Source organism: Emys orbicularis, chromosome 17, assembly GCF_028017835.1.
Source record: "Emys orbicularis isolate rEmyOrb1 chromosome 17, rEmyOrb1.hap1, whole genome shotgun sequence".
Classification (NCBI taxonomy): Eukaryota; Metazoa; Chordata; order Testudines; family Emydidae; genus Emys; species Emys orbicularis.
The window spans coordinates 20,007,171-20,023,054 of record NC_088699.1 but is presented as its reverse complement, the minus strand read 5'-3'; the positions used below and the strand labels follow the sequence as shown (position 1 = coordinate 20,023,054).

The following is a 15,884-nucleotide window of genomic DNA, read 5'->3' as shown; positions in this document are numbered from 1 at the left end:
AGGGGAAGTAGAAGTGGGTGACAACCTGGGCAGCAGTGACCATGAGATGGTCGAGTTCAGGATCCTGACAAAAGGAAGAAAGGAGAGCAGCAGAATACAGACCCTGGACTTCAGAAAAGCAAACTGACTCCCTCAGGCAGGATGGAATCTGATGGGCAGGATTCCTGGGAGGCTAATATGTGGAGGAAAGGAGTCCAAGAGAGCTGGCTGTATTTTAAAGAAGTCTTATTGAGGGCGCAGGAACAAACCATCCCGATGTGCGGAAAGAATAGCAAATATGGCAGGGGATCAAATTAGCTTAACAGAGAAATCTTCGGTGAGCTTAAACACAGAAAGGAAGCTTACAAGAAGGGGAAACTTGGACAGATGACTAGGAAGGAGTATAACAATATTGCTCGAGCATGAAGGGGTGTAATCAGGAACGCCAAAGGAGTTGCAGCTAGCAAGGGATGTGAAGGGTAACAAGAAGGGTTTCTACAGGTATGTTAGCAACAAGAAGGTGGTCAGGGAAAGGGTGGGCCCCTTACTGAATGGGGGAGGAAACCTAGTGACAGATGTGGAAAAAGCTGAAGTACTCAATGCTTTTTTTGCCTCGCTCTTCACAGACAAGGTCAGCTCCCAGACTGCTGCACTGGGCGGCACAGCATGGGGAGGAGGTGAGCAGCCCTCAGTGGTGAAAGAATAAGTTAAGGACTATTTAGAAAAGTTGGACGAGCACAAGTCCCTGGGTCTGGATCTAATGCATCCGAGGGTGGTGAGTGAGTTGGCTGTGATTGCAGAGCCATTATCTTTGAAAACTTGTGGCGATCGGGGGAGGTCCCAGATGATTGGAAAAAGGCTAATGTAGTGCCCATCTTCAAAAAAGGGAAGAAGGAGAACCCGGGGAACTACAGACCGGTCACCCTCACCTCAGTCCCTGGAAAAATCATAGATCAAGTCCTCAAGGAATCCATTTTGAAGCTCTTGGAGGAGAGGAAGGTGATCAGGAACAGTCAACATGGATTCACCAAGGGCAAGTCATGCCTGACCAACCTGATTGCCTTCTATGATGAGATAACTGGCTCTGTGGATATGGGGAAAATGGTGGACATATCTTGTTAGCAAAGCTTTTGAATACGGTCTCCCACAGTATTCTTGCCAGCAAGTTAAAAAAGTATGGATTAGATTAATGGACTGTAAGGTGGATAGAAAGCTGGCTAGATCGTCGGGCTCAATGGATAGTGATCAACAGCTTGATGTCTAGTTGGCAGCTGGTATCAAGCAGAGTGCCCCAGGGGTCTGTCCTGGAGCCGGTTTTGTTCAACATCTTCATTAATGATCTGGATGATGGGATGGATTGCACCCTCAGCAAGTTTGTGGATGACACTAAGCTGGGGGAGAGGTAGATATGCTGGAGGGTAGGGATAGGGTCCAGAGTGACCTAGACAAATTGGAGGTTTGGGCCAAAAGAAATCTGATGAGGTTCAACAAGGACAAGTGCAGAGTCCTGCACTTAGGACGGAAGAATCCCATGCACCGCTACAGGCTGGGGACTGACTGGCTAAGCAGAAAAGGACCTGGGGATTACAGTGGACAAGAAGCTGCATATGAGTCAACAGTTTGCCCTTGTTGCCAAGAAGGCTAATGGCATATTGGGCTGCATTAGTAGGAGCATTGCCAGCAGACCGAGGGAAGTGATTATTCCCCTCTATTCAGCACTGGTGAGGCTACATTGGGAGTATTGCATCCAGTTTGGGCCCCCCACTACAGAAAGGATGTGGACAAACTGGAGAGAGTCCAGCAGAGGGCAACAAAAATGAGTAGGGGGCTGGGGCACTTACAAGGAGAGGCTGAGGGAACTGGGCTTGTTTAGTCTGCAGAAGAGAAGAGTGAGGGGGGATTTGATAGCAGCCTTGAATTACCTGAAGGGGGGTTCCAAAGAGGATGGATCTCGGCTGTTCTCAGTGGTGGCAGATGACAGAACAAGGTTTAATGGTCTCAAGTTGCAGTGGGGGAGGTCTAGGTTGGATATTAGGAAACACTATTTCACTAGGAGGGTGGTGAAGCACTGGAATGGGTTCCCTAGGGAGGTGGTGGAATCTCCTTCCTTAGAGGTTTTTAAGGCCCGGCTTGACAAAGCCCTGGCTGGGATGATTTAGTTGGGGATTGGTCCTGCTTTAAGCAGGGGGTTAGACTAGATGACCTCCTGAGGTCCCTTCCAACCCTAATCGTCTCTGAAGACAGATTGCAAGTCCAGAAGAGACTGCTGTGCTCATCTAGTCTGACCTCCTGCCTTGCACAGGCCACAGAACAGTCCCAAAATAATCCCTAGAGCAGAGCTTCTGGAAAAACAACCCATCGGGAGTTAAACATTGTCGGCGTCAGGACCCTTGGGAAGCTGGTGCAATGGTTAATTGCGCTCACTGGTAAAAATGCACGCCGTATTTCCACTCCGAATCTGTGTAGCGTCAACTTCCAGCCATGGGATCGGGTTTGTCTAGCAGAGAAAGGGCTGTCATGCCCATTATTCAATATTGGTTTCCCATGTAGCTACGGATAGCCTGTGAGCAAATCACCCTACACCCTTCTCCTGGTTAAGCTCAATAGATTGAGCTCCTGGAGTCTATTGCTATAAGGCAGGTTTTCTAATCCTTTAATCATTCTCAGGGCTCTTCTCTGACCCCTCTCCCATTTATCACCATCCCACTTGAACTGTGGGCAGGATTCCAGCAGCAGTCGCCCCAGTGCCAAATACAGAGGTGAAATAACATCTCTGCTTCTACTCAAGAGTCCCCGGTTTATGCTACCGCTGGGATTCTGGTCCCACCGTTGCAGAGAGGGAAGATTGCCATGAACACGGGCTCTCTAAGCCCTCCTCCACTCAACATGGCCACCAGCTCCCCCACCATTAACTCCCAGAAAATGCCCTGAACCCTGGTCCTCATTCTTCCTCCATCCTGGGAGCTCTGCCCAGCCTCGCTGGCGGAATAGCCCAGCCCAGCTGAGCCACGGAGCCAGGCAGGTGGTGGGAGGGGAGGCTGGGATCACCAGGGCATCTCCTTAGAGCAGTGCAGGTTGCTTCTCGGGGACCCTTCTCCCTTCCCCACCAAAACCTCAACAGGCCTCAGACAAAAAACAGCTGTTATAAAAAGCCACAAGGCCAGAGGGGGCAGACCGGCTCCCGCCCCCAGGGCCACCACACCCCACATCTGCCTAGTGGGAGGAAGGGGGGGGGCAGCATCAGCCTGTGGCGGAGGAGAAAGAAACCCATGAGCTCCCCCGACCCTTTGAACCACTGCCTCCCTAGGTGAGACACCGTCACCTCCCGCCCCAGCCCACAGGGACAGGCACGTTCTGGCCCTCAGCTGGGGCTGCCCTCTGCTCGGTGGTGGTGGTGGGGGTATGGCTGTGCTGCCGGGGGAACATTAGATTTGCTCCCCAGGCCCATAAAGAGGGGGGGGGGCTCATTACTGGGGTGATTTAGAAGGGATCAGGAGCAGGGGACAGAACAGAGAGGCCAGGGGCTTCCCCCCCACCCCAGCCCTGCCAGCACCAGCCCGGTGCTGGTGCTGCAGCTGGCCGGCAGGGGAAGCTGGGGTGATGGGTTTGAAGATCCCGCTGGCTGTGCCTGTGTGTTCTGGGAATGGAGTCCCCCGTGGGGGGAGAGGGAGGGAAGGTGCTGGATGATTCCCAGCGTCTCTCCCTGCCTCCCCCGCTCTCAGCCGCCTCATCACACTCTATTATTATTGCAGCTGTAGGAGCAGCATGTTGCATAGCAGATGGGCCCTGTCACTCTCCGGTAATTGAGGCAACAAGCAATATTCGCACACACACCCCGGCCCCTGTGCGGGTCGCGGCCAAGGGAGGCAGCCGGGAAAGGTGAGGCTGTGACCTTGCCCGCTCTGGCACCAGCCCCATCTCTGCCCTCAGCCTGGCTGGGAGCCGGACGCGTGCCTGAGACCCAGTCTGCTTTGAGACTGCTAGCTGGGGGTTTGTAACCACGGGGGCATGCAGCGGCTGGTCGGCCATCCCTGCGTCCTCCCTCACTGGGCAGCCCAGCCAAGCTGGCATCGGTAGCCCCCCCATCTCCTGCAGCTGCATAGCAGTAGGCCCACTGCTTTTGTTCCTCTCCTGCCTGCCCCTCACCCCAGGACTCCAGAGACCCCCTGTGTAGCACACAGGATATGTGCACCCCTTGGACTGGATTCTCCACTGCCCAGGCCCCATCCGAGCCCCTAGTCATGTCCGCGGGCAGCCAGCCCAAGCTACCGCCCGCTCCACCCCGGCCACACCGCTCCATTTAGCGGAGGGTACGGCCACCCGAGCGGCGCATTAACCCCAGCTGCAGTGGAGACGGACCGGTCTCTGCTAAGCGGCGGGAGGAGGGGCCGGCGCAGTGGAAGTGGGGGAAGAGGGCAGCAATCTGGGAGAAGGGACGGGCAAGAGGGATCATGCCCTGGCCTGTCACAGCCGCCCACATCCTGAACTCCCTGGGCCATGTCTACCTATTTCTCCACTGCCCTCCTATTCATTCACCAGCTCACACACCTCCCCTTTCCATCTCCTCCCACACAGCCTCCCCCACCCATCTGGGCCCTTCCCCGTCACTGCTCCATCCACCCACCCGCAGCCCTCTTCCCCTCACCTTTCCCCTCCTGCACCCAGCCTCTAGCTGAATGCGGCTCCAAAGCCTCTGCACGCAGCCAGCCCCTCCCTGGCACCCACCACCAGCAGCCAAACGTTTTTCAACGGGAGTTAAAGAAGCTACACCAGTAGCTCAAGGGAGCCCAGCCAGACCTAGATGCACGGGGGTGAGGTGGGGGGGGAGATACAGCTGCAGCAAAGAGTCCAGTGGTTCTGGGCTGTTGCATTTTACCTACGAAGCCATTCTGCAAGCGGGCTCCCTGGTGGACCATTGCATCCCTGAAGCCCCAAAGCCAGGGTAAGTCCCAGGGGCAGGTGAAGAGCCCCTCCATTCTAAGCCCTGGACCACCAGCTGCAGCTGGGCAGGGCATTTACATTGCAGGAGTCTTTGGGAATCTCCCCTGGACACTGACCCTGAGCTCTGACTCAGGTTTGAGTCCAAGGCCTACTTCTCTCCCCCCCGCCCCCATTTCTGTCCACACTGAAATCGGTCTGACAAGCACTCAGCACCCAGGTCCTTTACTCCGGCTAGTGGGAGCGTCAGAGCCAGAGTCCTGCTGGGACTTGGGGCCAAGCCCTGTCATGGTGCAGTGTGGACACAGCTCAAGCCGCAGAGCTGAGTCAGGTTAGTATTGTGAGACCCGAGTCCAGCCATTGGAAACACGGGTTTACTACGCAGTGTGGACGTGCAACCATGGGCTCGGAAACACCAAGTCCACAAGCCCGGGTGCCCCAACAGTTTGACACTGCAGCCCCGAGAGCGAAGCCCCATTGCATTAGGTGCTGTACAACCATGCGGTAAGAAACAGTCCCCAGCCTGCAGAGGTCACAGCACAAATACACGAGCATCATTATCCCCATTTTACAGGTAGGGGGACTGAGGCCCAGAGAGATTAAGTGACTTGCCCAGGGTCACACAGAGAAGCTGTGGCAGGGCCCGAGAACTAAACTCAGCACTCCTGTATCCCAGTGGCGTGTTTTCACTCCCAAGCCAGCCTTCCTGCTGCCCGATACTGGGGAGCCAGCCCCATTCTCCCCCGCTCGCAGACAGAGCAGCTGTGGGATAACAAAGGGGCTGGGAGAAAGCGGGCAGAGCCTGACAGCTGACCTGCTGTTCATCTGCAGTGACTCAGCCCCTGTGTAATCTCCATTAATAGCCAGCTGAAATGCTCAGCTAAAAATAACCAGCTGCCTTTTCATAAGGGGGCGGCCCGCGGGAGCGGCTCTAGAGAGACGCGGGCGCTCGCTCCCCCTCCAGCCACAGCAGCGAGGCCGGACCGTCGGGGAAGGGCAGGAAGCGCGACATGTCAGAGCGCCGGGTGCCCTTCACTTTCCTCCGCAGCCCCAGCTGGGACCCCTGGCGGGACTGGTACCTGGGCAGCCGGCTCTTCGACCAGCCCTTCGGCATGCCCCACATTCTCGAGGACTGGGGCAAGTGGCCGAGCAGCACCAGCTGGCCGGGTTACCTCCGCCTGATGCCCAGCCAGGCTGCCGAGCCGGTAGCTGTCGCCAGCCCCATCGTCACCTCGCCAACCTCCCCCAACCCGGCCTACAGCCGGGCCCTGAGCCGCCAGCTAAGCAGCGGCGTCTCGGAGATCCGGCAGACCTCGGACGGCTGGAAGGTTGCCCTGGACGTCAACTACTTTGCCCCGGAGGAGCTGCTGGTGAAGACCAAGGATGGCGTGGTGGAGATCACCGGTGAGTGCTTCCTTTGGCTCCTCCGGTCTCAGGCCTGGTCTCCTTTGAACCCGAGCCATTCGCCCTGTTCGTAGCCCTATGCCTGCTGCACATGCCACCCCCGGGGCGGTGTCCGTGACCCAGCCTCCGGCGGGCCGGTCCATGTGAGGCAGCGGCAGCTCCCCGTGGCACTGGAGAGCCCAGATTCTATCCCCAGCGCTGACCGTGGCACAGGCGGGTCCCTGCGTGGGGAATGCTGGGGAACAGGTGCACCCTTTGCCCTCTCAAACCTTCGTCCCTCGGCTTGGCAGCTCTCGCTTTCCTCTGGCTCAGCCCCCCTCCCCCCCCCCCCCGAGCAGGCTACTACCCATTGCCCCCACTCCTCATCACACACTGGATGCAGCCTGCAGCGCGTTGCTTGCTCTGCTTGCAGTGAGGGTGAGGGGCCACGTTCCTCCTTGCCGTCAGCCAGGAAGGCGTTTGCTCCGGTGATGGAAGAAGAGGGAAAGGACTTGCCCACCTAGGCACATACAATACATGGGACCCCAGGGATGGGGGAAGGAATTGACACAGGGACTAAACTGGCTGTACCACCCTGTGTTACTATCTGTAATTCCATGCCCACCCAACGATCTAAACCTAGATCAGGGCCCCATTGGGCTGGGTACTGGACAAGCACATAGTAAGAAGTAGGCCCTGCCCCATCGAGCATACGGTCTAAATAGGCAAAGGGCGGGAAGGGAAACTGAGGCCCGGAGCTGGAAAATGACTTGCCCAGGGTCACCCAGCAGGTCAGTGACAGAGCTGGGAACAGAACCAGGTTTCCGAGAGTCTGGTTCACAGCCTAACCTCCAGCCCACGCTACCTCCAGCGCCTATAGATTTTGCTAGGATCCTCCAATGAAAGCGAGGAGCCTATATAGCTTTGAGGATCTGGGCCCAAGTGCTCCGTTCGTGCGCGCACGTACTTGGCAGCGAATGCTCTGGCAGCAAAGGGCGCATTTTCTAGAGCGGCCCGAAACATGGCGGCGTTGGTTCTCAGGGGAATCAGGTGACCGCTGCTGGTGGATTTGAATATATTCCTTCCAGCCTCCTCTCCCCCTCCCCTCACTGCATCAGATCCCAAACGAGAGCTGGGCAAAAATCTTTCACCTCCCAACATCTTCCCTCAACATTTCAAGGAGAAAAGCAAAGTGTGTGAAGAGGATGGAATTTATGACGAATCCTCCCCCACCCCTCCATTTTCAGCCACTTCTGTTCAACTCCTCCTTCCTCCCCACCCCCAAAAAAATTTACAACTGAGAAACACCCCATGAAATTAAGTCAAACAACAAAGCACAGTGTGGTTTGGCCCAACCATACAAAACTGCTGTGGTTTGGATCGGCTCATGTATAGATCAGCCCTGGTCCCCCTGAGCCATCCCCTACCCCACTTTGTTCAAGGAATTTTTGCAGCCAGCTGTCTGAGGGCCAGGTCATCAGCTGGTACAAACTTCAATAGAGTGATGCCAGTTCACACCAGCTGAGGATCTGGTCCGTGTTTGCTATGAAGCCTGAAGGCAGGTGAGTTGCGGTAATTGGGTTTTTTGGTGTGCAAAGCGACTTCTGTTTCTGCGCCGAAGCCCTCACAACTAGCCTGTGACCTCATTGGCTAAGAAGGAGTTGACAAGCAACAGTTTGATTATTTGACACCTGGGAGTTCATTTTCCTTTAAAGAATAAAGGCTATATGCCTGCATGCCCAGCGTGAGCCATCCCACACTGCCATCAGCTGCTAAGACCAGCCAAAAGGATCTGCAGCACAGAGAAGACACCTCGACAGTTTGGGGGGAAATGCCTGCTGGGCTTGTAAAGCGATGGATTACAGGACAGGATCTAGGTCCCTTCCAGCTCGAGACAACACTTCTGACCTCAGCAGCTCCTGGCAAAGCCGGAAACTCTTGTGGTTAACCCTTGGCAGGGCTGGTGCACGTTTGAGAACATGCAGGTGAAACTGACTCAGAGCGGTGGCCGTCAGAATCAAAGCTTAAAACGACGGATTCAATCCAAGGTAGACAGTGCTCACTCGTGGGACGCCCCACTGCTCCGGTGGGACAATAGGTCGGCAGTCAGGACCCAGCTGGGCAGAGATCCCAGCACACAGGTTCAAATATAATATAATAATATATGGAGATATACCTATCTCAGAACTGGAAGGGACCCTGAAAGGTCATTGAGTCCAGCCCCCTGCCTTCACTAGCAGGACCAATTTTACCCCAGATCCCTAAGTGGCCCCCTCAAGGATTGAACTCACAACCCTGGGTTTAGCAGGCCAATGCTCAAACCACTGAGCTATCCCTCCCTGCTCTGCTATGGATGCCTGGTATGGACTTAGCCCCAGCTTGCCAAAGGGATTTAGATCAATGGGAGTTGGTGCCTAAATTCCTGAGGACCCAGGCCGTCATCTGTGTAAACCAGGGATAATAGCACTTCTCTTCACTGTAGTATCTGAGCACCTCAATCTATTCCTGCCAGGTAAAGGGCTGCGTAAGTACCTTAGAGAATTGGGGGGGGGGGGGGGGGTTAGAAGCCAGCTCCTAATGAGAAGCACAGGGACCGCAAACCAGGCACCTGCCCCTACACTCAGACTTCGGGGGGGGGGGGGGATGCAACGAGGCTGCCTCTGAAATGTGGGGCTTGGCAGCTGTGGACAGGGGGAGCGGAGGGCTACCATGTGAGCCAGCCCGTGCTTGAACCACCCAGATTGCAGCTGGCGTGTTGCCTTCCTGAGGACACAAATCCAGGAGATGAGTTCGATGCCAGCTTCCCTTTGCAATTGATGGGGGGAGGGGAGAGACTCAGGGCTTTTCTTCAGTTTGTAGTTTCTCCTGGTCTTTTCCCCTCTGTTCAGCTCTGCCTGGCTCATGCTCTGCAAACCAGACAGAGCAACCTGGATGCTGCAGCCCTTGCTCAGAGGCGTCCCGCCTCCCTGTTTTGTAACAGAGCCGCCTTGATGAGTGGGGGGGCTGGTTTTTTCCATTGGCAATAATAACAGATGCAAAGGCCGCCCCGCCCGCATGCAGGGTAACCATGGTAACAGGGAAGCAGAGGATCAGAACTAGAAGGATGGAGGCCAAGCAGCGGTTTTGGGAGCTGTAAGACTTGCAGCCCAGCTTGGCTCTGGCCCTGGCTCCCAACGGGGGAGCTCCCACTGCAAGCCAGGGAAGCTGCCTGCACTTAGGGACGTACCAGCTTTTCACCACTGGACAGCTGGGTTCAAGGACACCACGGTGGAAGCCAGCCTGGCAGTCTCAGCCTATTCGTTCCTAAGACCGTGGCAGGCTCAGCTCAGAGGAGCTTCCGGGCTGGCAGGCCGGGCAATGGAGGAGCATTGGCAGATCATATTACATTATTAGTTGTAGCCCCTCGAAGGGCCAGTCCTGGACCAGGACCCCATGGCGCTAGGTGCTGTACATACACAGAATAAAAACCAGACAGTCCCATCATAGTCCTCTGCCCGGTCCCGCCCATGGGCAAGCTTCTCCACCCAGTAGTGGGAATCTGATCTCGTAGGATTGCGGCTATGTGGAAAACAGGCTGCCCCTCGCTGGAGGCCGAGCGGGAGAAACTGAACTGCCAGGGCTGATCTGGGGTTTGAGTCCTCACACTCGCCCCCAGCTTCAGACTCGAGGCTCCCAGCTCTGAAATGAAGCTACAACAGGAGCATGTCCTTCTCTGCTTCCCCAGCCAAGCAGCTCGTAGTCACCTTTGCAGTCCTGTGGGGGGCGTGATGGCCGGGGAGGAGTGCCCGGAGCCTGGGGCGGGTCATTCCCTTCTCCACTCTCCTGGTGCAATGGAGCGGCTGGGTAAGCCCTGTGGAGCTCTAGCTGCAGAATTCCAGCTGAGCCACGCATCATTCCCCTGCATGCATCGCTCACCCCCTGAAACTGTCTGTCGCCTCCTCTTCCAGGCAAACACGAGGAGAAGCAGGACGAGCACGGCTTCATCTCCAGGTGCTTCACCAGAAAATACACGTAAGTAGCTGGCTCAGCTTGGGGCTGGAGGAGAGAAGGTTCTTGGGAGACACTTGGCCTTCATCAGCCACCAGCCACGGAAGGTCGGGGAGATTTCTTTGCAAGAAGCACGGTGCAGCTCACCACACTGGACGCGGGGGGGGGGAGGGGTGTCTAGCTAGCCCTAGGGGAAGGACATCAGCTGACAACCCCTGGCACTGGGATGAGTGGCTGCTTGAGTGGGGCAGGGGCAGCGGAGATGGTGCCATCCCCGGAAGGCTGGTATTCCCATGCACCATTTGGAACACGCTCTCCAGGGAGACTCAGGCCGTCAGGCTCCCATGTGATAAGGTTCCCGTGCTCAGTCCCCCAGCTCCAGCTTAGCCCTGTGGTAGCAAGGAGTTCATGGAAAGTTTGTGAGAAGCAACGCAGCAGAGGGCAGGTCTCAGAATCTGGGTTCCTGGCCACGTCTCTCCCTGGGCTGGCAGAAGCTAAGGGTGGTGCAGAGAGCAGTGGTGGCAGGTTCCAGGAGGGATCTACTTCCAGCCCTCTATGGGTAGGATGGGGTGGCATCACAGGAGTGCTGCTGGAAGAGTGTAGACAGGAATCAGGTACTAGTGTAGACAGGAATCCGCCACCAGGCAAGCCCACTGACACCACGAGCTCACTCTCCTCTCCCTTGTGCAGCCTGCCCCCTGGCATCGATGCCACCTCGGTCCGCTCCTCGCTCTCCCCAGACGGCATGCTGACGGTGGAAGCCCCCCTGCCCAAGCCAGCCATCCAGTCCGCCGAGATCACGATCCCCGTCACCTTTGAGAGCCATGCCCAGATCACCCCGACGGACACCAAAAAGCCTGAGGAAGCTGCCAAGAAATAAGCAGGCACCTGGCACGGAGGAAGATCGCGGCCTGTCTGGTGCCACTTGCACCCCAAAACCATGTTTTGTTTTATTTTTATTTTGTACTAGCACATTCACCGAGTTGCCCAAATAAATCTGAAAAAAAAAATATCCAATAAAGCAACCCCCGGCTGCCTCTCCCCTGTGCTCTGCCCTCCCCCGTGGCTAGCGTGTAGCCATCCACACGTCCTTGGTGGGGCCGATTGCTTTGTAAGCGAGTGCTGCAAAACCCAAGAGAAACGCTCTCCATGCTCTCTACCATAACGTCCCAGCGCCAGGGTATTTCTCCTGCGAGGCAGGGAATCGTTATTCTCCTTGTATAGCTGTCACCTACGTCACAGGGAGGCTCCGTGACTTGCTCAAGATCCCACAGAGTCAGTGGCTGAGCTGGGAATTGAACCTGGGGCTTCTAGGCATTAGACCAGTCTTCCATGCGAGGCATTGCGTCATGGGGGAGTGGGGACCATGTCAGTTCCTGGCCCTGTGGCTAGCAGGAGCTCCAGCACGCGTGGCACTAAGGAGATACAGTGCTTAGGGTGACCAGACAGCAAATGTGAAAAGTCAGGAGAGGGGTGGGGGGGAAATAGGCGCCTATATAAGAAAGACCCAAAAATCAGGACTGTCCCTATAAAATTGGGACATCTGGTCACCCTAGCAGCACTTCATGGCTTGTTCTGCTGTGGCCTTGGTGATGGCCTTCGGGGCGTGGCCACAGGCCCATTCCCATGCAACCAGAGAGGAAATGAATCTCTCCCAGTCCCTTCTGTTAGTCTTAAAGGTGCCACAGGACCCTCTGTTGCTTTTTACAGATTCAGACTAACACGGCTACCCCTCTGATACTTCCCAGTCTCTTGGCAGCAGCGGGCTGGGAATAAGGAAGGAGATGAGCTTGTCCTCTAGGCCTCAGGCCGCCTCTTTAGCGTTCAGGGGGTGAACTCCGGGAAACCCGCTGCAGCGCTGTCGCCTCCTGACGGCGATTAGAATCAATGGGCCAAATCCTGAGCGGTGCTGGGTGGAATCAACCCCGTTCAAGTCCCTGAGGGCGCAGCAGTTGCCCAGGATTTGGCGAAGAACCTTTATTTTAACGGGGGACCGGGATCGGTTCTGAACCGCAACCAAGGTTTGCTGTTCTGCTTGGCAGGACGGAGGGTGGACCCAGGCCTGGTTTTAGCGACACTAACTTGACTCGCCTGCCCGGAACCGCTCTCTGCTGGGCTCCTGAGACCCAGGCTCTGGGAGTCGCACGTCCCTGGCATTCCTCCAACGTGCCACTGTTTTCTGGAAACCTCCAGGCAACCTTTACACTCTGCTGAGCTTCCAGCCCTTTCAGTTTGCCCAGTAGGGTTTTAGCCACGCTAGGAAACATGGACCCATGATTCCCCACCAGTGCAGTGCTAGCATTGGCATTAATGACTATTCGTCTTTAGTTACAGGACGGTAGCGCCTAGCAGGGCTAATGGAGACTAGCCTCTCCGGGGGGAGAAGCCGTAGGCTGCGGAGGAGCCCAGCCATTCCAACAGAGCAGGTCCCAGAGCTGCACCCAGGCAGCCGTCCCCCCAGCCTCATGGGGGGGGGAGGCCGGATTGGGCACAAAACAGCACCAGCTGTCCCAAGCTGGGCCAAATGCTGGCAGCAAACCCCTGAACGGCCTGGTGCCTGGAGCCGTGGCTTGGGCCAATGGCCAGCTCGGAGGAGTTTCCCCAGGTGGGTGATTCCCCGACAGACAGGCCCAAGCTGGAGCACCCCACACCTGATGGAGGTTGGATGTCGATCCATCTCCTGGGATTGGGAGCCAATTTCTACACTCAGGTTCAAGAAATAGAAATTAAGCTCCTACTCCAGCCCTGCCCAGGCCCCACCCTCCCTTAAGAGAGGACCCCAGGGGCTACCACCCACCTGCTGAGCCTTAGGGCACCCAGGGTGGCTATCGAGTCAGGCTGCCCGCAGCTCAGCCAGTGGCGGCCACCCTGCCCCTTCCAGACACACCCAGGCCCCTGGGGAGAGGCACTGCCCATCCACCACAGCTGCTGTTATTAATCGGGTTTATTAGGATAGTGCCCGAGGACCTGCCTAGAACAGGGCCTCATTGTGCAGGGTGCTGTACAAATAGCTACAGATGGGCCCTGAAGAGCTTTCAATCGACAGAGCAAACAGCCACAGGGCAGGGTTTGAGGGGGACAGGGCAGAAGAGGATAAGAGGGGCAGGTGCGGCATGAAGCAATTGATGGAGGGGGTAGGTGATGGCTGGAGCCAAGCCCCAATCAGCACAGGGCAGAGGACGCCCAATCACGCTGTGGAAAGCTCGTCAGGTGCTCCAAGGTGCCTCCACCAATTGCATGAGCTACATTCCCAGAGTCCCTTGCATGGTTGCTAGGGCAGCTCTGGGAAACGGCAACGCCAAGCGTCCCACAGCCCTGCTCTAGGTGTGCACTGGGGCTGCGATGGGACCCCTGGCTGGTCCCTGGATTACCGTACCAGACCAATCCAAGCCGGCACGTCGCATTGACCTCTCCGGGTTGGGAAGGGCAGAGCCAGCACCAGGCTGGACTGGTTGGGGTTCTCCGGGCTGCCAGTGCAGGGAGCAGCTGACGGGGATTCCCAATGGCCCCACAGACACCATGGGCAGGGAGGAGTCCCATAACCCCCCTACAGCCCGACGCAGGGACACAGCCTTAGATGGGCAGCACGGTCTCACTCACTGTTACTATATTACTGCTCTGACAAATCCCTGAGCTAATCCCCCTTCCTGAGTCAGACTCCAAGACAGAGACTCGCCCGGTGCTAGTGACCTGAAAAGAATCCCAGAGACTCTCGGAGCCTGGAGAGCTGGCACTTGGAATCCAGGCAGGTTCCAGAAGTCTCCCAAAGCTTTCACCTGAGTAGCCATTGCCATTTGTCCACAGCCACAGCCTGGAAAGGGTTAACAAACCCTGCTCATCAACAACCAGAGATTCTCTCGTTCATCTCCTCTGGGACAGAGAGCCAAGCCAATCCCAGGTCCGTAGTGGGACGAGTACGATAGATCTCGGACCCGGTTGTCAGCAGGCAGGAATCCAGGTCTCAAATAAACATGATTCAGCAGAACTGGCAGCGTCTGTTTAGGAGAGCTAGAATAGGAGCTGAATGCCTGGGGCGCGGGACAGCCAGTGCCCCGTACACCCTTCCTAGCCTGAGATGGACTTCACTGTTTAACCAGGTGCTGGTCAGTGTCAGAAGCAAGTAAAGCTGGTCAGAAAACAAGAACATTTTGAGGTTTCTTTCAGTATTAGGATGAAACATGTTCCTGGAAACCCAGCAAGGCAGACACCCCACAGCCCAGCAGCTGGGATGTGGGAGACTCCGGCTCAGGACCCTCTGAATCAAGTAGAGCAGGGACTTAAACCTGGGTCTTCCAGGTGACTATCCCAACCCCTGGGCTATTGGCTGTTCTGGGGTGGAGCTCACCTGTGCTGCGGTTTTGACCAGAAATTCCACCCTGGCCCCAGAAAGCTTCCAACCAACGCTTCAAGACGGATCCATTTCTGGCAAACATTTTTGGTTTCAACAAATCAGCATTTTCCAACAAAGGTGTTGGCAAAAACTTCCCAGCCCGCTGTCGCAAATCCTCGTGCATACCCCTATTGCAGTCCGGGGGCAGCCCCGACGTTCATTCAGAAAGTTTATAACTATTTAAAAAATAAAAATGCAGAAGTGTTGGCGGTTGCTTTTTGCTGGCAACGAGGATGGGACTGAGATATCACTTACATCCTTGGCTCTTAATCCAGAGCTCATCTGGAGATCTACTCAGGAGTGTGTTTGCTAGTGGTTAGAGCAGGGGACACCTTGGTTCCATTTCAGCCCTATCCCCGATTCCCTGCATGGCCTCTTCCCCGTTCACACCTCCCATGGGTAAAATGAGGGTGATCGTGACATACTTCACAGGGGAACATCATGAGGCTTCAGTCCAATGACCTAATTTAATGTCAGCGTTCTATAGGCAGAACGCATTCTGATTATTCTTATCTCAGTCCAAATGTCTAGTCTCACAGCCAAGCCGCAACATGCATCAGGACTACCACTGCATCCCTGGAGAATTCCTTCCCCATTGCACCTCATTTTTCCACCTTTGTTCTAGAGCCATTCCCTGCAGTGCAATAATTCTCTCCAGACAGCTCCTCATGAGTCATGCAGGCTGTTTATAGCCCCTGGGTCAATGCCAGTTGCTCAGCACAGCATCAGACGTCACTTCTGGAATTACCCTCACTAGCCCCGTCCCATCACACTGAGGGGGCATCACTCACAAGAGAGTCAGAGAAGTGATGGCATCAACTCATGAGAGCTTCGGAGCTGCTGAGAAATGGCAGGTTCTTCATGACAAATGTGTATTGTGTTACTAATATCATTACTGACCAACTGTTCCATAGGCTGTGGGTTCAGATTCTACCAGGCAGATAGAGACACGCACAGATCTCCTCTTAGAACTATATTTTATAGGCTACAGACGTGGTCAAGACTCTAGTAATCCGTGAAAAGCTTTGATAGAATAGCCATGAGCATAGTATAAAAACCTAGATGGAGAAATGGAATGATTGGAGCTTTGGGCAAAGCTCAGAAGGGTCACAGTTCCCATTCAAGAGAAGAACCCAAAAGTTCCACCACAAACTGCATCTGAACGATCTAAGCTTTTTGAGTCTTCCACATCAGGGTGGAAAGCCAT

General features: G+C 55.6%; 1 protein-coding gene across 1 annotated transcript; it reads left to right on the top strand.

Annotated features, from left to right (window-relative positions):
- The first annotated feature begins 5,927 nt into the window (after window positions 1-5,927).
- Window positions 5,928-11,167, top strand: HSPB1 (heat shock protein family B (small) member 1). The gene is made up of 3 exons (XM_065418446.1): window positions 5,928-6,321; window positions 10,248-10,311; window positions 10,978-11,167. Exons 1-3 carry the CDS (start codon window positions 5,928-5,930, stop codon window positions 11,165-11,167), a joined length of 648 nt encoding a protein of 215 aa, XP_065274518.1.
- Window positions 11,168-15,884: the final 4,717 nt, after the last annotated feature.

What these genes read in the sequence shown, in the direction of transcription:
- HSPB1 (XM_065418446.1), top strand. Translation starts at nt 5,928, where the DNA reads ATGTCAGAGCGCCGGGTGCCCTTCACTTTCCTCCGCAGCCCCAGCTGG. An exon ending in TGGCGTGGTGGAGATCACCG is followed by an intron (nt 6,322 to 10,247) that starts GTGAGTGCTTCC and finishes CTCCTCTTCCAG; the next exon opens with GCAAACACGAGGAGAAGCAG. An exon ending in TGCTTCACCAGAAAATACAC is followed by an intron (nt 10,312 to 10,977) that starts GTAAGTAGCTGG and finishes TCCCTTGTGCAG; the next exon opens with CCTGCCCCCTGGCATCGATG.